This window comes from Cimex lectularius, unplaced genomic scaffold (genome assembly GCF_000648675.2).
Source record: "Cimex lectularius strain Harlan isolate CLEC.00 unplaced genomic scaffold, Clec_2.1 scaffold74, whole genome shotgun sequence".
NCBI lineage: Eukaryota > Metazoa > Arthropoda > Insecta > Hemiptera > Cimicidae > Cimex > Cimex lectularius.
Window position 1 is genome coordinate 309,372 of NW_019392795.1, and position 18,984 is coordinate 328,355.

An 18,984-nucleotide genomic window follows, 5' to 3' on the forward strand; every position below is an offset into this window, starting at 1 on the left:
TTATTGATATTTTTCTCAGATCCGAGGAGAATAAAAAATTTTAAGTGAAACATGTCAATCAATGAGCAAATTACTCTTTTACAAATTCATTAATTTATGTTCTTACACGTTTTGAGAGAAAGAGAAATACTTTATTTCGAGACGAGCGTCCTCTAAGAATAACAATAAGGTCACAGAAACTTTTACAAACCAAGCCCTAGAATTTATAAAGGTTGACGTTAACTGTAGTGAAATATATTTTTACATATAAATATATACATATTTTTATACATAAATATATTTATTATTACATACATTATTATTTTTTTTTTTTTTTTACGAGGGTTTGCAACAGAAGAGGTTATATCAGCCCTCGGGGTGCCGGTGTTTTTGAAAAAAGCCCATTTGTAAATATGTCGGGTTCGAATGCAGGGCCGAAGGATTCGAACCCGGGACCTTTACCTTACAGTGATGAGCGCCGTGTCAACGCTTAAACCGTTGCGGCTACCGACGCCACTATTACTTGCATTCTTAAGATGAATGAACTAATGTTTATTTACATGATTTCAATACAATACATATAACAATAGATAGTAGGGAAAGTGACGTAGCACTCCTAACTTCCTACTGCAATACGATTTACATAAATACAAAAAGTGGAAAATTTGTTTGCAAAAAACCACAAAACAGAAGGATTTAACTTGTAAATGGGACCGCGGTAGCCGAGTGGTTAGCATGATAGACTCTCACGCCGCGGTCGTGGGTTCGATTCCCACCGTCGCCTCTGGCCCTTTTTTCCCGATAACCCCCANTAGTGTTAGTGTGTACTTTTTTCGTGTATGTGATTCCAATTTGAACAACATATATAAGAGATTCGTCATGGCTAATATGCAAAGATCATAAGGCCAATTAAAAAAAAACAACTTGTAAATAAATAGGAATATATATTTAAAAATACATTTAAATAAGTAAATAAATAAATATATGACAGGCAGTTTCTTTTTCTAACTAGACTAGATTAAAGTTTCGGTAAATAGTTAAATTCGCCTGTGTTTCCATTTAGCTGGCGTGGGATAAGCCCCAATGGACCAGCAAATCGGATTTGTGGGGTCCCCCCGTACGCATAAAAAATTCTTTGACCGCGTTATGTATTTCCTCTTTTATCCATATCATGTTTGTATTTTCATACAACTCAGTCTTAAATTTCTTGCAGAGGCGGTGGCCAGCCGCAAAAATTTATTTTGAATTGCTTGTATCTTATTGTTTATAAGGCTAGTGAAATTCCGCGCTGGGAACATCCTAAATATTAATAATTTATTGGGTATCGTTATTCCAGACTCTCTCCTGAGCACCCCACACGATTGTTTATGTATCTGACAAAATTTAGCTTTGAGTCAAGCGTTACACCTTGGCAAGTTAACACTTTCCCTTGCTTAATTTTTCAGTAGTAAATTACAATATTTTCATTCATACATCACATTGCTCATTCGCTTATCAGAAAAGACCTCACTTCCATATTCTGAAAAAAGTAGTTGTATACCTTATAGTCAGGTCAGTCTAAAATCATTACAAAAAGAACTATCAACATCTAGACTGGTAGAGGAAACCGTTGAACTCATTAATAGGACTATCACCAGGTATGAGAATAGGGTAACCCTCATATGGATACCTGCTCATAAGGGGCACTATGGCAATGAGGAGGCGGACAGCCTGGCCAAGGAAGGATCAAATACTGAGTTCGTCGGACCACAACCGGTATTACCCCACTCTTTAAGCACAGCAAAAGAGAGTATAGGTAGCTGGGGCATGAAACAATTCCTTAAGGAATGGAATATGTCCCCAGGATGCAGGCAATCGAAGGAGTTTCTGAAGGAAATCAAACCTAAAGAATCGAAATGGCTATTCTCTAACTCTAGGAGGGGAATAAGGAGGCTGATAGGTATCCTAACGGGCCATTGCCCCTTGAGAAGACACCTCTTCATAATGGGTACTCTACCAGACCCCTTCTGCCGCTTCTGCGAAACAAAAGAAGAAACGGCCCGACACTACCTCGCAGAATGCGATAGGTATGCTAGGGAAAGATTTAATACTTTCGAAGGAGAGGACATAACCAAAACACTCCCCAGGATAAAATGGTCCACAATCCTGGGGTTTGTGAATAGGTCCAATAGGTTTATACAGGACTCGTGAGCCGACCAGGTCCCGGACCTTCTAGGGATGGGGTACGGGCCTACTCAGGCTTTTAACCCCTCGGGTCCTGGTCGCCCGCCCTGTGTAATATATATATACCTTATACGTATTTTTAACACTGGATACAATACCTCCACTAGAATTTCACCAGGTAAAATGGATTGACCCACATGAGTACCATTATTTACGAAAGCCATTTGAAGTGGCTCATAAACAGGACAATTAAAATAATGTGCAAAAGGTCCTTTTTTGCACTCAGATTGCGGAGAGAGCAAAACGAAGTTGGATCGATCTGTTTATAAACGACAAATTGTATGCAATATTTACTGCAAGTACATGGCAAAATACTTTATTAATCTCAAATGGAACTTTGCGCAAAAGATAGCGGCTTAAAATGTAGTGCAATGAACTACAAAATAAATTTAAAAAATATATATAATAGTAGCAATAATATAAATTTAGAAGTACTAAACTGAAGAAGATATTTTATTGTTTTTATTTTATTTGTTTTATTAGAAAATGTATATTAAAAAAATAAACCATCAAGGGGAAGACCTGTTAGATTAGGTAAATTAATAATAATAGAATATTTCCTTACTTTCTTGAGCCTCTCCTTTTAGGACAAGGCCGAAGGAAGCCATTAAGTACCATAAGACCCCCTTAAATTGCAAACCATAAAAACTAATTTAGTGGCCATGGTCCGTCGGTATGGAGACTCCCTTAGGTACGCAGGGGGTGGCCAGGTAATTTTTTTTTAATTTTACGAGGGTTCGCAACAGCAGAGGTCATATAAACCCTCGAGGTGCCGGTGTTTTTGAAAAAAAGGCCATTTGTAAATATGTCGGATTCGAATGCAGGGCCGAAGGATTCGAACCCGGGACCTTTACCTTACAGTGATGAGCGCCGTGTCAACGCCTAAACCGTTGCGGCCACCGACGCCCCTAGTACACTTATTAAAACTGTAATTAATTTTTCTTTTAAAATGGATTGAAAAGCGACTTTTCAGCCCCGACCCCTTGGGTATTTTCCTACAATAATCCATAAGGTTGTGTTACGAAAAAAAAAGAAAAGATAATTCATTATCAAACACATTTAAGAGTCAATAAATTTTCTGTACTTGGCCACGAGCATAAATAAACATAGATGTTATAAAAAATAGGTGTTTTAAAAACTCAATATAACATAATAAAATCCAGAGAAAAAAAGGGAGTTGAAAAAGCTTGCAAAATTTAACGTAAGTGTAGAGATTAAAAAAACAATAAATCCTCTTATCCAGAGACGTTCAAAACTTCTTAACTTTGAAGGGCGAGCCCGAAAAGAGTGAGATTCGTCGGGATTTGTCAAAAATTAATTGATACACTTTTTATAGAGACAGATCCCGGAGATTTCCAAAACGAATATTTGCTAGTATTCGAAAATTAAGGGAATTGAAAGAAAAAGGTGCAATCCCGGAGAACCGACTGAATACCACTATGCACTGCATGTATATGACTCCATAGCAAATTCGACATGTTATTTGGATTTGAGAGTACAAATATTAAATTAGATTTGATTAATTATTCAGAAATCGTGAGATGCGGTCTAGTGCGATGTAGGTTTCAGAAAAACATTTTCTTTATCGTGCCAACGTTTCGATCTTTATTGAGATCATCTTCAGGGCCTGGGATTTACAAACATTGTTTAAATTGAACAAATAAATGTAGAATGTGGAAAAAAGTGAATTTATACAATGCAAAATATATTTTTTATATTCAAAGTATTTTAGATTTTATTAATGACGAGATAGCATTTGCGTATAAAAATTATCGTATACTACGAAATTGATAAAGAACGACGAATAGAGGAAAAATCAGTTAGCTCATCGAAGATAATTCAGCGTAGGTCTTCTAATTAGAAACGCGCTCCGAAAGCCTTATTAAAATAAAAGAAAAATATTAGTGACGGCGAGGCCGATCAATGACTTAATGGGAACAAACATTTCCGATTGTTTAATAAAAGCGGAAATTACGAAATGTACCCTGTTAATAATGAAAATTATGAAAGGTTTACTTCTGAAGTAAAAAGACAGTCCATGGTAGAAAATGTAAATTATTGCATGTAGATTAGTTGCCATATATTTTTTTCGTATGTCATTGTTTACATGCTAATGTGTATTTTTTCCATATGTGATTGTTTATGTGCTTGTGCATATATTTTTCGTCTATGGGAAGCTTGTCTGCCTCAGTTTTTAATTATATGTTTGTGTTTTAGTATGTATATTTTTCGTGTATGTTATTGTTTGTGTCTAGTGTTTGTATATTTTGCGTGTCATTGTTTACGTGCTAGTGTATAATTTTTGCGTATGTCATAGTTACTAGGGTGTATTTTTTTTTTTTTTTTTTTTTTGCTTGTTTGTGTACTTGTGCATATATTTTTTGTGCATGGGGAAANAAGCTTGTCTGCCTCAGTTTTTAATTATATGTTTGTGTTTTAGTATGTATATTTTTCGTGTATGTTATTGTTTGTGTCTAGTGTTTGTATATTTTGCTTTTTTTTGCTTGCGTGCTAGTTCGTATATTTTCTGCATATGAGATTGTCTAGTGTTAGTGTGTACTTTTTTCGTGTATGTGATTGTTTGTGTACTTGTGCATATATTTTTTGTGCATGGGGAAACTTGTGTACCTCTGTTTTTGATTACATGTTTGTGTGCTGTTTAGTTTATTTTTTCCGCACGTGATCGTTTGTGTCCTTGTGCATTTATTTTTTGTATATAGAAAGTTACCTCCGTTTTTAGCGTGTATATTTTCGTATACATGGTTGTTTATTATATTTTTCGTGTAGTGAAGCTTGTGTGCCTCGATTGTTTTTAAATATTTGATTGTTTTCTTATGTGTATATTTATTATTCGTGTTGTTGGTTGTTTTTAGTTTGAATATTTTTGCATATATGATTATGTATGTGCTAGTATATTTATGCTTGTGTTTGTTTTGCCTGTTGTGCCTGTTTCATATCTGATTGTTTGTGCACTTGTGAATATGAAGCCTGAGTGTCTATCTTTTGCATATGTGATTATCTGAGTGCTTAGAGTCCACTCAGCCAAATTGGACGTCAATCTACATACACATGTGATAAAGCTTAATTAATTATTACTAATCTTCATTAATAATCTTATCGATTAATGTCACAATTACTATTCATAAACCTCAACCCTCTTCAAATCAATGGAATCATATTGATTTGTTTCTATTAATTGTATACATTTTGTGCACATTTTTTCTGCTCTTTGTTAGAATATTCCAAATGCCTGTATGGAATTTAGATTTTTGAATGTATTTTTGACATTGACTTAAATAAATGAAACGCAATATTATCCCAATTTTAATATTTCAAAATAACAAAGATCACAAGTGTAGATAGCATTATGGCAATTTAATTAACGTAACGTTTTCCCTGGCATTCGTGGAAGATATTATTTAGCTATTCGAAATAATTCCACCCTTCAAGATAACAAACGTCATACCATACCTCCACATATGAGAATAAAGATCTTTCTTTTTGTCATAAAATCAGCAATGACCATTATTGAGGTGTAGGCCTCTTTCTGTTTAAAGAAGGACAAAGCACTCATTTGATTATCTCAAATTTCTTTTCAAATGGCTATTTTTGGTAATTTGATTAAAATAAACGTTTTATTAATAATTTACAAGCTTAGAACAATAAAAGTATTTAACGTGCAGTATTTAGTGACCATTAATTAATGACAATTTAGAGATCGATCGTGAGATGTGATGACCAGATGACCTCATGATCTCTAAATAATAAAAAATATTTAAATTATTTATATTGAACCAACATTGGGGTATTTACTCCTAAGTACTTCAGCATTGTGCTATCTTCAGTGAGGAACTCTTTATTATAGTTGTCTAGATGATAATAAATGTATTTCTATTGAAATTTTAGTACTAGGACCTTCCATTTTTTTTTTTTTAAATTCTAGCACACACTTTTGGCACATTCACTCAAGAGATCTCCCAAACTGTCGCACATCCTTCAAACTAGCCGTGCTAAATCATGCGACGTCACATGTGAACCGAAGACACCAAAAAAAATTACCAATTTGTCATAGCCGCCATGAAGTAATAAAACGCATTTTTTTGCACACCAAATTTGTTACAGAGTACTAAATCTATTGTCGATTACAGCGTACAATATTTTTTGCTGGTTTGACGCTGCCATCACTTGTACAAAACTCGAGTAAGCTTACATTTTACAGAAAATGTGAAATCCTGTTCTATATATTTTCTAATGGTTTGCTACTGTATCGTTAAGCTCACACTTTCTTATCCTTATTATCTCTATTATGTGAAGTTTAAATCCTTGAAGGTGACACTGACATTTATATAACTGTTGTTTCTTCATCCATTGAGCCCAGTGCTAAACAAACAGTGTGATAATGGAGAAACGATTAAAACACTGACATTTATTTACGTCCGTAATTTCCTGTGCACTTCTTTTTGTTAAAAAGAAAAAGACAAAAAGATTACAAAAAGATCATTTCAGAAGAAAAGTTTTTGAATATATCATATTGTTAGTTTTGTTAGGAATCAGTATAATAAAAGTCTGTAAGTTTTGACGTTATTTTCAAGGTTTTAAGATAACAAAAATAAATTTAACAGGAATGTAAATATATTTTAATTTTCAAAAAATACATTTTATGTATTTTTACAGTTGTTATGAAATAACACAATTTAAGTTTTAACAGCCTGATTTAATCGGAAGACTTCTTAAAGCTGAATTTTTATAACTGAACTTTTCAGTTCCCCCCCCTCAATTTCATCGCAACACTGGCATAGCGACAGCAGCCTGTGAATGGGTCACATCGGTCGACCTCCACAACTGTGTGACTGTTTTGACTTCTGTGTAAAAGTGAACGCCCTGAAAAGAAAAGTAAATTTTTTATGCTATTTTATTATTGAAAGGTACAAAAAAAAATCTAACCTGCTTCCCGTAGAAATGCAGGTCACCTCTGAATGAGCCTCTTGATCCAGTGAATGAAAACATAGGTAGAGGGACAGGAATAGGAACGTTGATTCCAATCTTTAATAAAAGTCAATTAATAATAATAAATAACAAAAATAAAATAAGTTTACCTGTCCACAATCAACCTCATGGATAAACTTTCTAGCTGTAGCACCATTGTTTGTAAATAAGGCTGTTCCATTTCCATATGGATTTTTATTTATTACTTCAATAGCATCATCAAGAGTGTCGGCAAAGAGGCAGATGAGCACAGGTCCAAAAATCTCTTCTGTATAACACTTCATGTTTGGTTTAACATCGGTTAAAATAGTCGGACCGAGGAAGTTTCCTTTTTCGAGACCTTTGACAACCAAATTCCTTCCATCTAACAAGAGAGTCGCTCCTTCATCCACGCCGGACTGGATTAACATTTCAATGCGCTCTTTAGCTTGTGGTGAGATAACAGGGCCGAAATCGGTGCCAGGTACATTTCCAGCATTGACTTTAAGCTGTTCAGCTCGTAATTTCAAATCATTCATCCACGATTTGGCCTCACCGACAAAAATCGCTGTGCTCAATGCCATGCACCTCTGCCCTGCTGCACCGAAAGCAGCACCGACAAGTTGGTTCAACGTGTTTGCTTTGTTTGCATCAGCTACAATAACTCCATGATTCTTTGCACCCATATTACTCTGGACACGTTTTCCATTTTTCGATCCTTTTTCATAAATATATTTACCCTTCAAAAAAGAAAATAAATAGTAATAATAATGTTAAATTACTGAAAATGGATTAAATTTATATAAACAAAACATACAGCAGTGTCAGATCCAACAAATGAAATGGCCTTGATATCAGGATGCTCACAGATAAAATCAACAGCTGCATGAGCACCATGGATAACGTTGACAACACCAGGAGGACAGCCTGCTTCACTCAACATTTCAACAAGCATCATACAAGCTCAACGGACTCTTTCAGAAGGCTGAACAAAAATAAGAAAATAAAAATAGCAAAGAACTACGTTAAAAAAAAAAAAAAAAAAAAAAAAAAAAAAACTTTAATAACATACGTATTAACGCAGATTATTACCATCAATATTGCCCATAGAGGCACCATGGCCGGAAAATTGAAAGGTGTTATAGAGGCAGTTACACCCAACGGTGTCCGGTACGAAACGATGTCCAAATCCTTGGCAACTCCAGGAAGCGTTTCACCTAACAATTGCGACGGCATGCTACAGGCATGCTCCACAACCTCTACGATTATAAATTATAATATTACTGCATGTTTTGGAATGTTTCACAATTCAACAATTTTATCACTTACGTAATCCTCTTAATACGTCGCCCTCAGCATCAGCGAGAGTTTTTCCTTGTTCTAATGTTATGTTTTCAGCCAGTTTTCTCATATTAGACTTGATTATGTTTTGGTATTTGAACATGACTTGTTGCCTCGCAATGATTGATGTTTTCGACCAAGATTTGTAGGCTTCTTTAGCCGATTGGACAGCATCTTCCATTTCTTTTTGAGTCGCTTTTGGCACTCTTGTAACTAACTGTTAAATTTCATAATCAATTAAGGAAAAATACAACAAATTGTAATACAAGAAACATAATTGTAAACATCATGCCAAAGAGATCAAAACAGTATATAAAGGTCAAAGTAAAAGATTGTTTTAAAATTTAAATTGACGAATAATAATTAACTCTTTTAAAAATATTTTTTATTAACTACAAATCATGATTATTGCATGGAGCCATTACTTCATTTGTTGCTGGATTATGAAGATCTATCCATTCCGCAGCTTGAGATTCGACGGTTTTTCCATTAATGAAAAGCTTTGTATTCGGCACTACTGCAGCAGAACTATACCACTTCTTAAGAGTGGCAGTTTGCTAAAAATAAAGAAAATAAAAGACATTAAAAAATAATTATTATTAAATAATTTTTTAATATAAAAAATTACAATTTAGTTTTTTTAGACAACTGAAAAAATAATGTGATCATGAATTATTTATTGTTCAACCTTTGTTATTGTCAAGTGTTTAGTAGGCTATTTTCTCCTCCTGAAAGTCCTCAAATTTCTAAAGGAAATTTCATTTTCCCAATAAAGGGAAGTAGGGTCAACCCCTAGGGTTGCGGGATCCAAGAATTAATTTAAAAAAAAAAACATAAATAAATGAAATAAAATACTTCAGCTTTAGACCAGTTTAGAAGGGCAATAGCTGCATTTAAAGAAATGAGAACTGGGTAAAGTGAGCATATTCCTTTGAACGTGTGCATTTTCAAAATAATAGCAAAAACTTGAGAGACTGGGAAGATTTTAAATAGCGGAAGTCAAGAAATTATATAAAACCAAGAGTGCACATGTCAAACCAGTATCACGGTGAATGAAACAAACTTGTTTTGTAATTGATTTATGAACTATTTGATTTATGATTTATTTTTGATTTATGAACAAATATATTAAAACTATTCAAAATATCACACTCTTTTAAAAATGTTCTGTTTCTATCTTCTTAAAACCTTTCTCAAACACGAGTATCCATATGAATGAGCAGATCGAGCCCCAGGGTGAGTGGGGCATTAAAGGGATAAACGGACCCAAGAGAAGAATAAAGAAATAAACTGTTTATACAACACAAAAAATGATAAAATGCAATGTTTCTTAAGAAATGGAACAATTTGAAAAACCGTTTCATCGGCTGAATCCCTTTTCCCACTACAAAATGTTAAAACATCTGGGCATTTGTGCGACATCATCTCACTTGGAAGTCAGTTAAATAACTTCTCTCAGCGACATGTACAATTTTTAATTATAATTGCACTGTTATAATTATTTTATTAAATCATTTTTGTTTTTATTTTTTTATAGGTAGACAAATTTCAAAAGGCAGCAGTAACTTAAATTTTTAAAGAAATTCCTTGAAAAGGAGTATGCACAAAAAAGAAAAATAGAGCCGATCAACAATAAAAAATAGTTACTAAGAGACAGAGATGAGAGATTCTAAATCATGGAGATCAACGAAAAAAGATTGAGGAGGTAAAAGCCCTGGATGAGAAGACACCCTCTGTCAGAGCACAAGAGAATAAAGAAAAAGAACAATCAATGAAATGTTAATATAGGTATGTTCGAATGTGTTCTTAAGATGAACATAACGCACAGATAGTAAGTAGGACAATATCGTACAAAATCCAACTCGTCACAGAATTAAATAATACAGTGCTTTGGCCCTAATCTGACCGTCTGCACTCTGAACATTCCAGTAATCTGAACAAAAAAAAAAAATTCAAGAAGTCAAAATTTTAATGTAAACAGATGAAACATTATTTGAGGAGAAAGGGAGATTGTGGGAGAGAGAAAAAGAAAAGAGCGAGCGTGAGCATATGTGTGTGTGTGTGAAAGAGATGAACAGTCAGAATAAGAGAACAATTAAGAGAAAGAAATTAAAATAAAAATTAAGAAAAAAGTTATTCAGATATTGTGAGATGCGGTCGGGTGTGATATAGGTTTCAGAAAAACATTTTCTTTATCGTGCCAACGTTTCGATCTTTTATTGAGCCCTGAAGATGATCTCAACAAAAGATCGAAACGTTGGCACGATAAAGAAAATGTTTTTCTGAAACCTACATCACACCCGACCGCATCTCACGATATCTGAATAACTAACGATTAACGGTCACTAATCTCTACACATTAAGAAAAAAGAAATAAAATATAAAAAAAAAGAGAGAGAGAGTGAGAGAGAGATGAGTAAGAGAGTGAGTGATTGAATGAGAGACAAACGAATGATCAAGTCCAGTGAAATCCGAATTCCCTTTCAGCAAAAGTTTGGACTACTGGGAAAGAGTGAGAGCAAGAGAAAGAAAGAATGAGTGATCAACATCAGCACAGATTTGTTTTAACACCCTCTGTAATCCAAATACCCCTGCAACAATTAATTCGGATACCTTATTAATAGACTAGAAAAAAATACTTTGTTAACCCTTCATGTATGATAATCCAAGATCGGCTCATGAGGATGTAAAAAAGTAGATTTTAGTTGTTATATAAGAGCTAATGATGTAACAAATGTGAAATATATTTGGATCTTGGCACAATGAAAATATGTAAAGTTTAGATGAAATAAAAACGAAGGAAATAGGCCCAAAGGCATGGAATTCGTGCTGTTGCAAAAAAAAAATAAATTAAATACACTTGATATCTTTGATATAAAACAACTTTATAATTTTTTTTTCATTTTTCTTTAAATAACAACTATCGACATGGCCTTAAGCACATTTTAAAAATATCCGTATATGCATCTAAATTGTGTATTAATATACCGAAATTTTTTTCAATGTCGAATTGATTAGGAAAAAAGCTAAGTATAAGAACGATACCTGCTTAGTAATGCGTCTAAAAAGGTTGGAACTCATTCTTCCAGCAAGATTGAACTGATGACGATGGATTTTATACTGTTGTAGCTGCTAAGACGCCATCCCTTCCAAAATTCAATTCTTTAATAAATTAACCCAATTGAGCTGATAAGGGGCTCAACCTTCAAAATCAGACGCATGGGTGTGTTATGTAATTGAACAAGTAAAAAAACAATTATCGAAGCCTAGTAAAATTTGATGCCCTGTAATAAACTTTAAAGTTTTATCGGATTGTTTTAATAAAATGTTTTAATTTTTTATTTTTTTATTGGCTTGTTGGAACTTTTTTTTGTGGTCTTTTTTTGGCCAGGCGGGAACTCAGGGACATTGGGCCAGAGAATGCGAAAGGTTCGAAATTGTTTACAAACTTAGTTCCAAGAGGTTAATTCAGGTTTTTATTTTAGTTTTTGATGCTTCTACCCGTTTAAAATTCACCATTAGGTCTTATGCGGGTGGAAAAACACACTTTTTAAATGAAAACGAAACTCCTTGGATAGGGAAAAAGGTACGTCTCAAAATATTGTTTTGTTTTTCTTCTACTTTCAATTTGTGATTTGACTCAATTTTTTTTTCTCGAAAAATTATTTTCACCGGAGGTTTCAATTTCGATTTGACAAATTTCTGATTTAAAAAATTCGCCGAACGGTGTGAAATTGTATTTATTCAAGCCAGAGGTAAAGATCCCATGGGTTGTTAACAGTTAGTGATTACCAAACTATCCGATGATGAATGATGATTATCATTCCTGCCATGTTCATCTTTGGCCAAATAGTCTACACTGAAACACTTTGCCTCCTACATAAGGTTTAAGCCATTATTTCAAGCCAGAAATACTTAAGTACAAAGTTATCCAAGTTCTTTCATTTTTACCTGTAAGTAGATTTTGGATTAGATGAGTCTCTAGCCAGTGAACCCATGACCCTAAAATCTTGGCTTATTTTAAGTTATTAAAATATTTCTGAACTAAGAATTGATTTTAACTATCTATTTGGTGTGTACTTTATAGTGAAAAGCCTTCTGCAGTTTCTCGTTAATGATCCCATGTCACACAGAAGTTCCCATGCCAGTAGGATTTTATTTTCCTTGAGAAAAACAAATTATTGATTAATTTTCCCCTTAAACATTATTTACATTTTATGTTGGTGGTTCTTTGTTTAATTAAATCGAATTGGTAAATATTGTTCACAGTTTTCCTCCTTAGCATCACTCGAATTATGACGAGCATCAAGGATGAACGGGAGGATTCTGACGGAGATGAAATGGATCATGACTCTGGCGATTCAGACAAATCCAGTTCAACTTCGGACAGCAGCGATGCTTCCGATTCCGATGACAGTTCTGGTAATTATTTATTGCATGTCACAGTTATTTATTGACTTGGCTCATTTTTTTCTCTCTTTTATTTTAAAGAAATGGATGAGGAAGAATGCGAAAGGAGGAGAAATGAATGCATGGAAACACTGGCAGAATTGGAACGGCAATTTATCTCCTTAAGAGAACAGTAAGAATCACAGTTTTTATCATTATTTTGATATTGTTTATTTTTAAGATTTTTAGGTCCAAATATTTGCAACAACTTACAAAAATTGATTAATAATCTTAAGAAAAATTATTTTGATGGATAAACTCCATTGAATTACATATTTGCTCCCTTCCAGGAGTTTTTTGATTTATTTATTCTGTTTTAGGCTGTACAGGGAGAGAATTGCTCAAATAAAAACCAAGCTGGAAGAAGTTCATGAAGGGACTGCCAAAGAGTATACCGAGCCTTTGCAAGAGCTGCAGGACAATATGCGCATTCGCATTGAAGTTGCTGGGATATTAAAGAAACTGAGGCTTGAAAACATAGAAAACGGTTTCAAAGCCGAAGAACAGGCCGCTCGTCAAAATTTCGAGGTGAGCCGCCTTTTAATTTTAATAAAGAAATTCAACACTAAATCCAATGTTTTCTTTACAGAATGAAAAGAGCCTTCTTTTCGACACGTTGAAGGAAGAAATTGAAGAGAAAATAAGAAGGTTAGAAGACGATAGGAACAACGTCGACCTTCAACAAGACATATACACTTCGACGGATAAAAACAGCCGGAGTGGGAAGAACGGTGGAAGGGTTTGGAAGAGGGGCAACAAGGACGCTGACTCTACCAGGAGGAAACCCGTCACCGTCAATGGACCTTACATTGTGTACATGTTAAGTGAAGCAGATATTCTCGAAGACTGGGCCATTATTAAAAAAGCTTTATCTAACACTAAACGAAGCGCCGTCGAACGCAAGTATTAGTGAGTAGATAAAGTTAAACCTGTATATATGTTGATACATTTTGTTTGAATGTTTTGTCTTATTACTTTTTTTTTGTGCACAAATTGACAAATCATAGATTGAATTTGTGCGCTTTTCTTCTTATTTTTTTGTACATCCAACAAATAACTTATAACATTTACTTGCTTTGGTTTTAAACTCGATTTTGTAATTTAAAAAAATTGTTATTTTTATACAGGTTTTATAAATGACAAATTTTGTTTTATAAAGAATTTTCAAATATGAAAATTTTAAAATTTGACTTTTATTTCCCTTTCACTTTATTCTCAACAATGATTTGTAACTTTTATCACAATAGAATTTTGCGTAATAAAATTTCCAGCAACCAAATTTTAAACATTTGAGGGGTTAAAAGATAAAATATATAAACAAATATCGCATTATAAACAGTTTAATATTGTGTGCACAGTAAAAAAAAAAAAAAAAAGACTTAATTTATTAAAGAAATATATATTTTTTAAATAGTGAGAATTTTAGAGATCCTCTGTTTCTGAATCTGAATCTTCTTCCATCGCTGCCTTGGCATCTTTTTCAGCTTCAGCGTGTACCGAAGGTGGAACCACTTCATTCAAACCTTGCGTGTGTGCACCAATCCAACTCATTTCTAGTTCGAACTGTTTATCTTTGAGTTCGTCGTGTACTAAATATATGCTGGAATGGTAGGAAAAAAAATATAGAGAAAGTTAAAACTTAAAAGAGTACAATAATCGCTTACATTCTTGCGGCTTCTTTGACAAGCTCTTTGCAAGACATGTCTTTCAATTTCAACTTTTCAATTTCGGTTTTAGCAGCTTGTTTAGCCTTTCCGACAGCACATCCGAAATATCCCTAAAATAATTAAGATAGTACACAGAAACAATAAATAAAAACAAGAAATCATAAAAACATACATATGAAACACCTGAAGGGTCAATCATATACATTTCAGGGCCGTCGAGTTGGCTGTAAGTGCTGAGTATCACACTGCATCCGAAAGGCCTGACGGCACTGTACAGCGTGTACGCATGCATGTAACCAGCGACCCTTTCATTTAGGTATTTAAGAGGGATACTGCTTTTAAACTGTGAGCGGTAATTCGAGGCCTCCGTCCTCGCTACCTCTGCTAGCTGTCTCGCGTCAGATATCAATCCAGCAACAGCCTGTAACAAATTATAAATTAATTAATTTAATTTTTAATGGTATAAATTATAATTTATAGTACCATTCCGATATGCTTGTCAATCGTAAATAGTCGCTTATTTGCCCCTGGCTCATACAGTTTTGATGTCACTAACTTCTCAACTGCCAGTACGATACCGTCTTTCCCCCTGAGACCGATAACAGTCCTGAAAGTAAAAGAAAAATAATGAAATTTAAAAAATTTACATAAGATTAATTAATTATTAAGAAAAATATAACTCACCCACTGTTTTCAATAGCCTTTTGGGCATATTCAACTTGAAAGACTCTTCCATCAGGAGAAAATTGAGAGGCTGATAAATCGTACTTGATAAGAAAAAATATATTTATTAAACAATGAAAATTTAAGTTTATATAATTATGTTAACAATTTTTATGTATTTAATGAACGTAATTAGTTAATTTGTTTCATACAAGCAGTTCTACTGCTCAGTTGATATTTCCAATAGGAAATTTGTATTATGACAAACGTATCAGAGAATTTCACCTTGAGTTAGTACCGAAAGGAAAAATATCTGATGTGTGATTGTCCCTGACAGTAGTATTTGCTACATCAAGGTGTTTTAAATTTACCTGCGACAAATTTGGAAGTCTCACTGTTCAAAGAAACTCCTTGCATGATTTGAAAAGTTTCAAACCACTTACACTATATGAACAATTTTTATGTGAAGAATGCACATGCAAAGTCAGCAAAAGGAAATAAGTTGAACACAAGGGGTTTCCGACAACCATGTTACTGAAACACAGTCCGTCAACCTTCAACACAAAATGAGCGAATGAGCAAGCAATAAGGAACCATTGTAAACTGTCATGACGTTAACCGAGGTTCTACTGTATCAGCATTTTGTCAAATTTGGTTTGTATAGTAACAATCTGTACAGAAAAAATCGGCAAGAAAAGGCATAACAGGATTATTAGAGTTGACCAAGGAGCAGATAATGTTTCATAAGAATTGTATTTAGTCATTCTCGGTAGATTTTTTAGTCAGACACTTTTCAGCATTTTGCCATTTTTAGTTTCAGTAAGTCCTCTATGTCAGGGTTAGGATCCTGAAAACAGGAACAAGTGCAAAACAACAGAACCAACCACAATGACGAAACTTCTCACTCTAAATTAATTATAAAAGCGAAAATAAAATGAGCACAAGGGGTTTCCGACAACCGTGTTAATGAAACAAGGTCAGTGAACCTTCAGGACAATCCGAAGTGACTCGGCAATGCAATAATGAAACGTCAACTGTTATGATGTCAACCAAGGATCAACTATATCAAGGTATTTTGCCAAATTTGGCTTCTATAGTAATAAGCTTTAACCTGCCTGAGGCAAAACCAGCAAGAAAAAGCAGAACAGTTTTATAGGAGTGACCAAGGAACAGGTAATGTTTCATAGGAACTGCACTCAATCATTATTGCTGGATTTGTTAGACAAGACAAGTCACAATCCTCACAGACATTAAGCTTTCTCCACATAGACCTTGATGTTTCAAGGTCTATCATGTTATTGTGAAATAAAATTTCAATTATATTACAAGTTGAGTAAACTTATAGTAAATATAAACCAATAACTACAAGTTAAGGGTCTGTAAACCATTGAGGCAAGTCAAAACGACAATTTTGTTTTTGTTTTATTCAAGTACCAAATTTGTTTGTAATAACCTAGAATGCTAAAATCAATAAAATGTAAATAATTGAATGCTTACGCCTGTTCCGATTGAGCTCATATTTTATCTGTTTGTTCACAAATGAGGTTGAAAATCCGTTTAACAGCCGAAGTTAAATGATGAAGCTAAATGCGGAGTGGTAAACGTAACCTACTCACCGGGTTAAGTATCCCCAAATTTGCTCATTGTCATCCAGACCTAAAAAATAATGAAAAAACCGTATTGGAGAAAAAATTCTAAATAAATACATAATAAAAAACGTTTAAAATTTATTGCCATGGCATAAATACTCCGAAATACTCTATTCCATCTTTTGCAACTCTTAAAATATTCGGTTTCAAATTTGGTGGGAAATCAATCGAAATTTAAAAATTTAAACGCTAACAATACAATTTGTAAGCTTAAATAATACATTCATTGGATAAAAATGCACATTTATATATTTATTCACTCAAAGATTGTGAGAAAAGATTAAAATCCAGTTCAATTTTGTCCTGACAATGTTCGGCATTGCCTGATATATTTTGGGAATAGAATATTTCCATAAAACATTACTATTACATTATTTTAAAGTTATTCAACAGTTAATTTTCATATCAACTCAATCCAGGGAAAAAATTGAACAAATACATGCTTAAAAGCTTATAAAGTTTAATTTTAAGACAAAATTTTAACCAACAAACCAATTCTAACTTTACTTATTTATTTTAAAGATACAAATATGATTTTAAGCCCCTTACTTGTAGATATATGAGAAATAAATTTAGTTGTATAAACATAGTTAAATAATAATATAAAAATTACAAAACAATAATGATAATGTGTAGTACTTAGTGACCGTCAATTAATGATAATTTAGAGATCATGAGATGCGATCTTATGTGATGTAGGTTTAGAAAAACATTTTCTTTATTGTGCCAATGTTTTGATCTTTATTTAGATTATTGTATAAATTCATTTTCATATCTTAATTGTATTTCTATAATCCAAACAAGGTCTGCAAATCTCAGGCCCTGAAGGTGATGTAAATAAAGATCAAAATGTTGGTACAATAAAGAAAAATTTTTTTCTAAACCTACATCACACAAGACAGCATCACACGATCTCAAAATAATCAATAATATATTCTTTAAAATATTAATTATGTCTAATCAGAAATTAAAACCACATTATAAAAGAAAAGCAGAAACAAATTCCATAGTCTTGACCCTGCAATTCTGAAGGATAAGGCTAAAGATTTAGAGGAGTGTTGAAGACTTGGGATATTTTGATGCATTTGGATAAGAAATGTGGGAAAAAGTTTATAGATATCGAGCACATTTATTTGATTTAATTTTAAACATGTATATTAAAAGGTTAAGTTAAAGTTATAAGTTAATAAAGTTTATAAGTGCTTAGAATGTTAAGGTTGCTGAAGATGTTAATGTAGGAAGAAATATGATCTCTTCGCTTAACTTCATAACAGTATCTAATGCAAGAATGATAAGCAGTTTGAAGGCGACTCGCAGACTGAGTCCAAAGAAAGTGAAAAAATAGCACTAAGAGAATAAAGGAATAATTAGGGATTTAATAGAGAGAATTCTAGTTTTCTGTGGAGTGAAAAAGCTAAGGCGTCAAAGAGAATGGAGGTTGAGTAAATCTTTTTAATAATAGAGCTCACATGGTCATGCCGTGTAAGCTTGTAGTTAAAAATAACACAAAATTTTTAACTTTTGGACAAAAATTAACAGGGAAGCCGTTGATATGAGGGGTTGGGAAATCTGTATTAATGGGTTTCTGGAAATTAATAAGGACTGAGATTTGTTAGGGTTTCAAGGATTGCTGTTATTTCTTGACCATTGATTGATTGAATTGAGATCATGGTTGAGCAGAGAGATAGCTTCAGAGAATTTAAATGCTTACACAATCCAATTTTTAAGCTTAAAATAATATATTCATTGGATAAAAATACTAGAACATTTATTCACTCAAAGATTTTGAGATATTTAATATGCAGTTCAATAGTTTAGCCCTTTTGTTATTGTCTGCTATATTTTGGGAATAGGATTTTTCCATAAAACATTATTTTTATATCATTTTTTGTAAATGATGGTTCTACATAATCTAGCATCTATATAATACACAAAAAGAGAATCTACATACTCACCCCATCTTTACTATATAAAAACATAATCCAATTTGGAAGTTTAAAAAGATACTGTTTTGTAGATTTATCGACCAACTTATGCAGATAACGTAC

At 33.2% G+C, this 18,984-nt stretch overlaps 3 protein-coding genes across 3 annotated transcripts; 1 reads left to right on the top strand and 2 right to left on the bottom strand.

Moving 5' to 3' along the window:
• Positions 1 to 6,836: 6,836 nt before the first annotated feature.
• On the bottom strand, positions 6,837 to 11,672 carry LOC106667591 (probable methylmalonate-semialdehyde dehydrogenase [acylating], mitochondrial). Its single transcript, XM_014395631.2, is given in 8 exon segments — positions 6,837 to 7,083; positions 7,147 to 7,245; positions 7,299 to 7,907; positions 7,985 to 8,152; positions 8,227 to 8,426; positions 8,497 to 8,725; positions 8,934 to 9,065; positions 11,554 to 11,672. Coding segments are annotated over 8 exon segments (1,575 nt in total). The 5' UTR covers positions 11,590 to 11,672; the 3' UTR covers positions 6,837 to 6,981.
• A 40-nt stretch (positions 11,673 to 11,712) lies between these two features.
• On the top strand, positions 11,713 to 14,101 carry LOC106667590 (breast cancer metastasis-suppressor 1-like protein). The gene is made up of 6 exons (XM_014395630.2): positions 11,713 to 11,937; positions 11,994 to 12,094; positions 12,778 to 12,930; positions 13,000 to 13,090; positions 13,278 to 13,485; positions 13,547 to 14,101. Exons 3-6 carry the CDS (start codon positions 12,804 to 12,806, stop codon positions 13,865 to 13,867), a joined length of 747 nt encoding a protein of 248 aa, XP_014251116.1. The 5' UTR covers positions 11,713 to 11,937; positions 11,994 to 12,094; positions 12,778 to 12,803; the 3' UTR covers positions 13,868 to 14,101.
• Positions 14,102 to 14,340: 239 nt separating this feature from the next.
• LOC106667589 (proteasome subunit alpha type-3) lies at positions 14,341 to 16,920 on the bottom strand. Its single transcript, XM_014395628.2, has 6 exons — positions 16,785 to 16,920; positions 15,309 to 15,391; positions 15,108 to 15,231; positions 14,797 to 15,045; positions 14,622 to 14,734; positions 14,341 to 14,557 (listed from the first exon to the last, which is right to left on the bottom strand). Exons 1-6 carry the CDS (start codon positions 16,803 to 16,805, stop codon positions 14,380 to 14,382), a joined length of 768 nt encoding a protein of 255 aa, XP_014251114.1. The 5' UTR covers positions 16,806 to 16,920; the 3' UTR covers positions 14,341 to 14,379.
• Between the last annotated feature and the right edge of the window lie 2,064 nt (positions 16,921 to 18,984).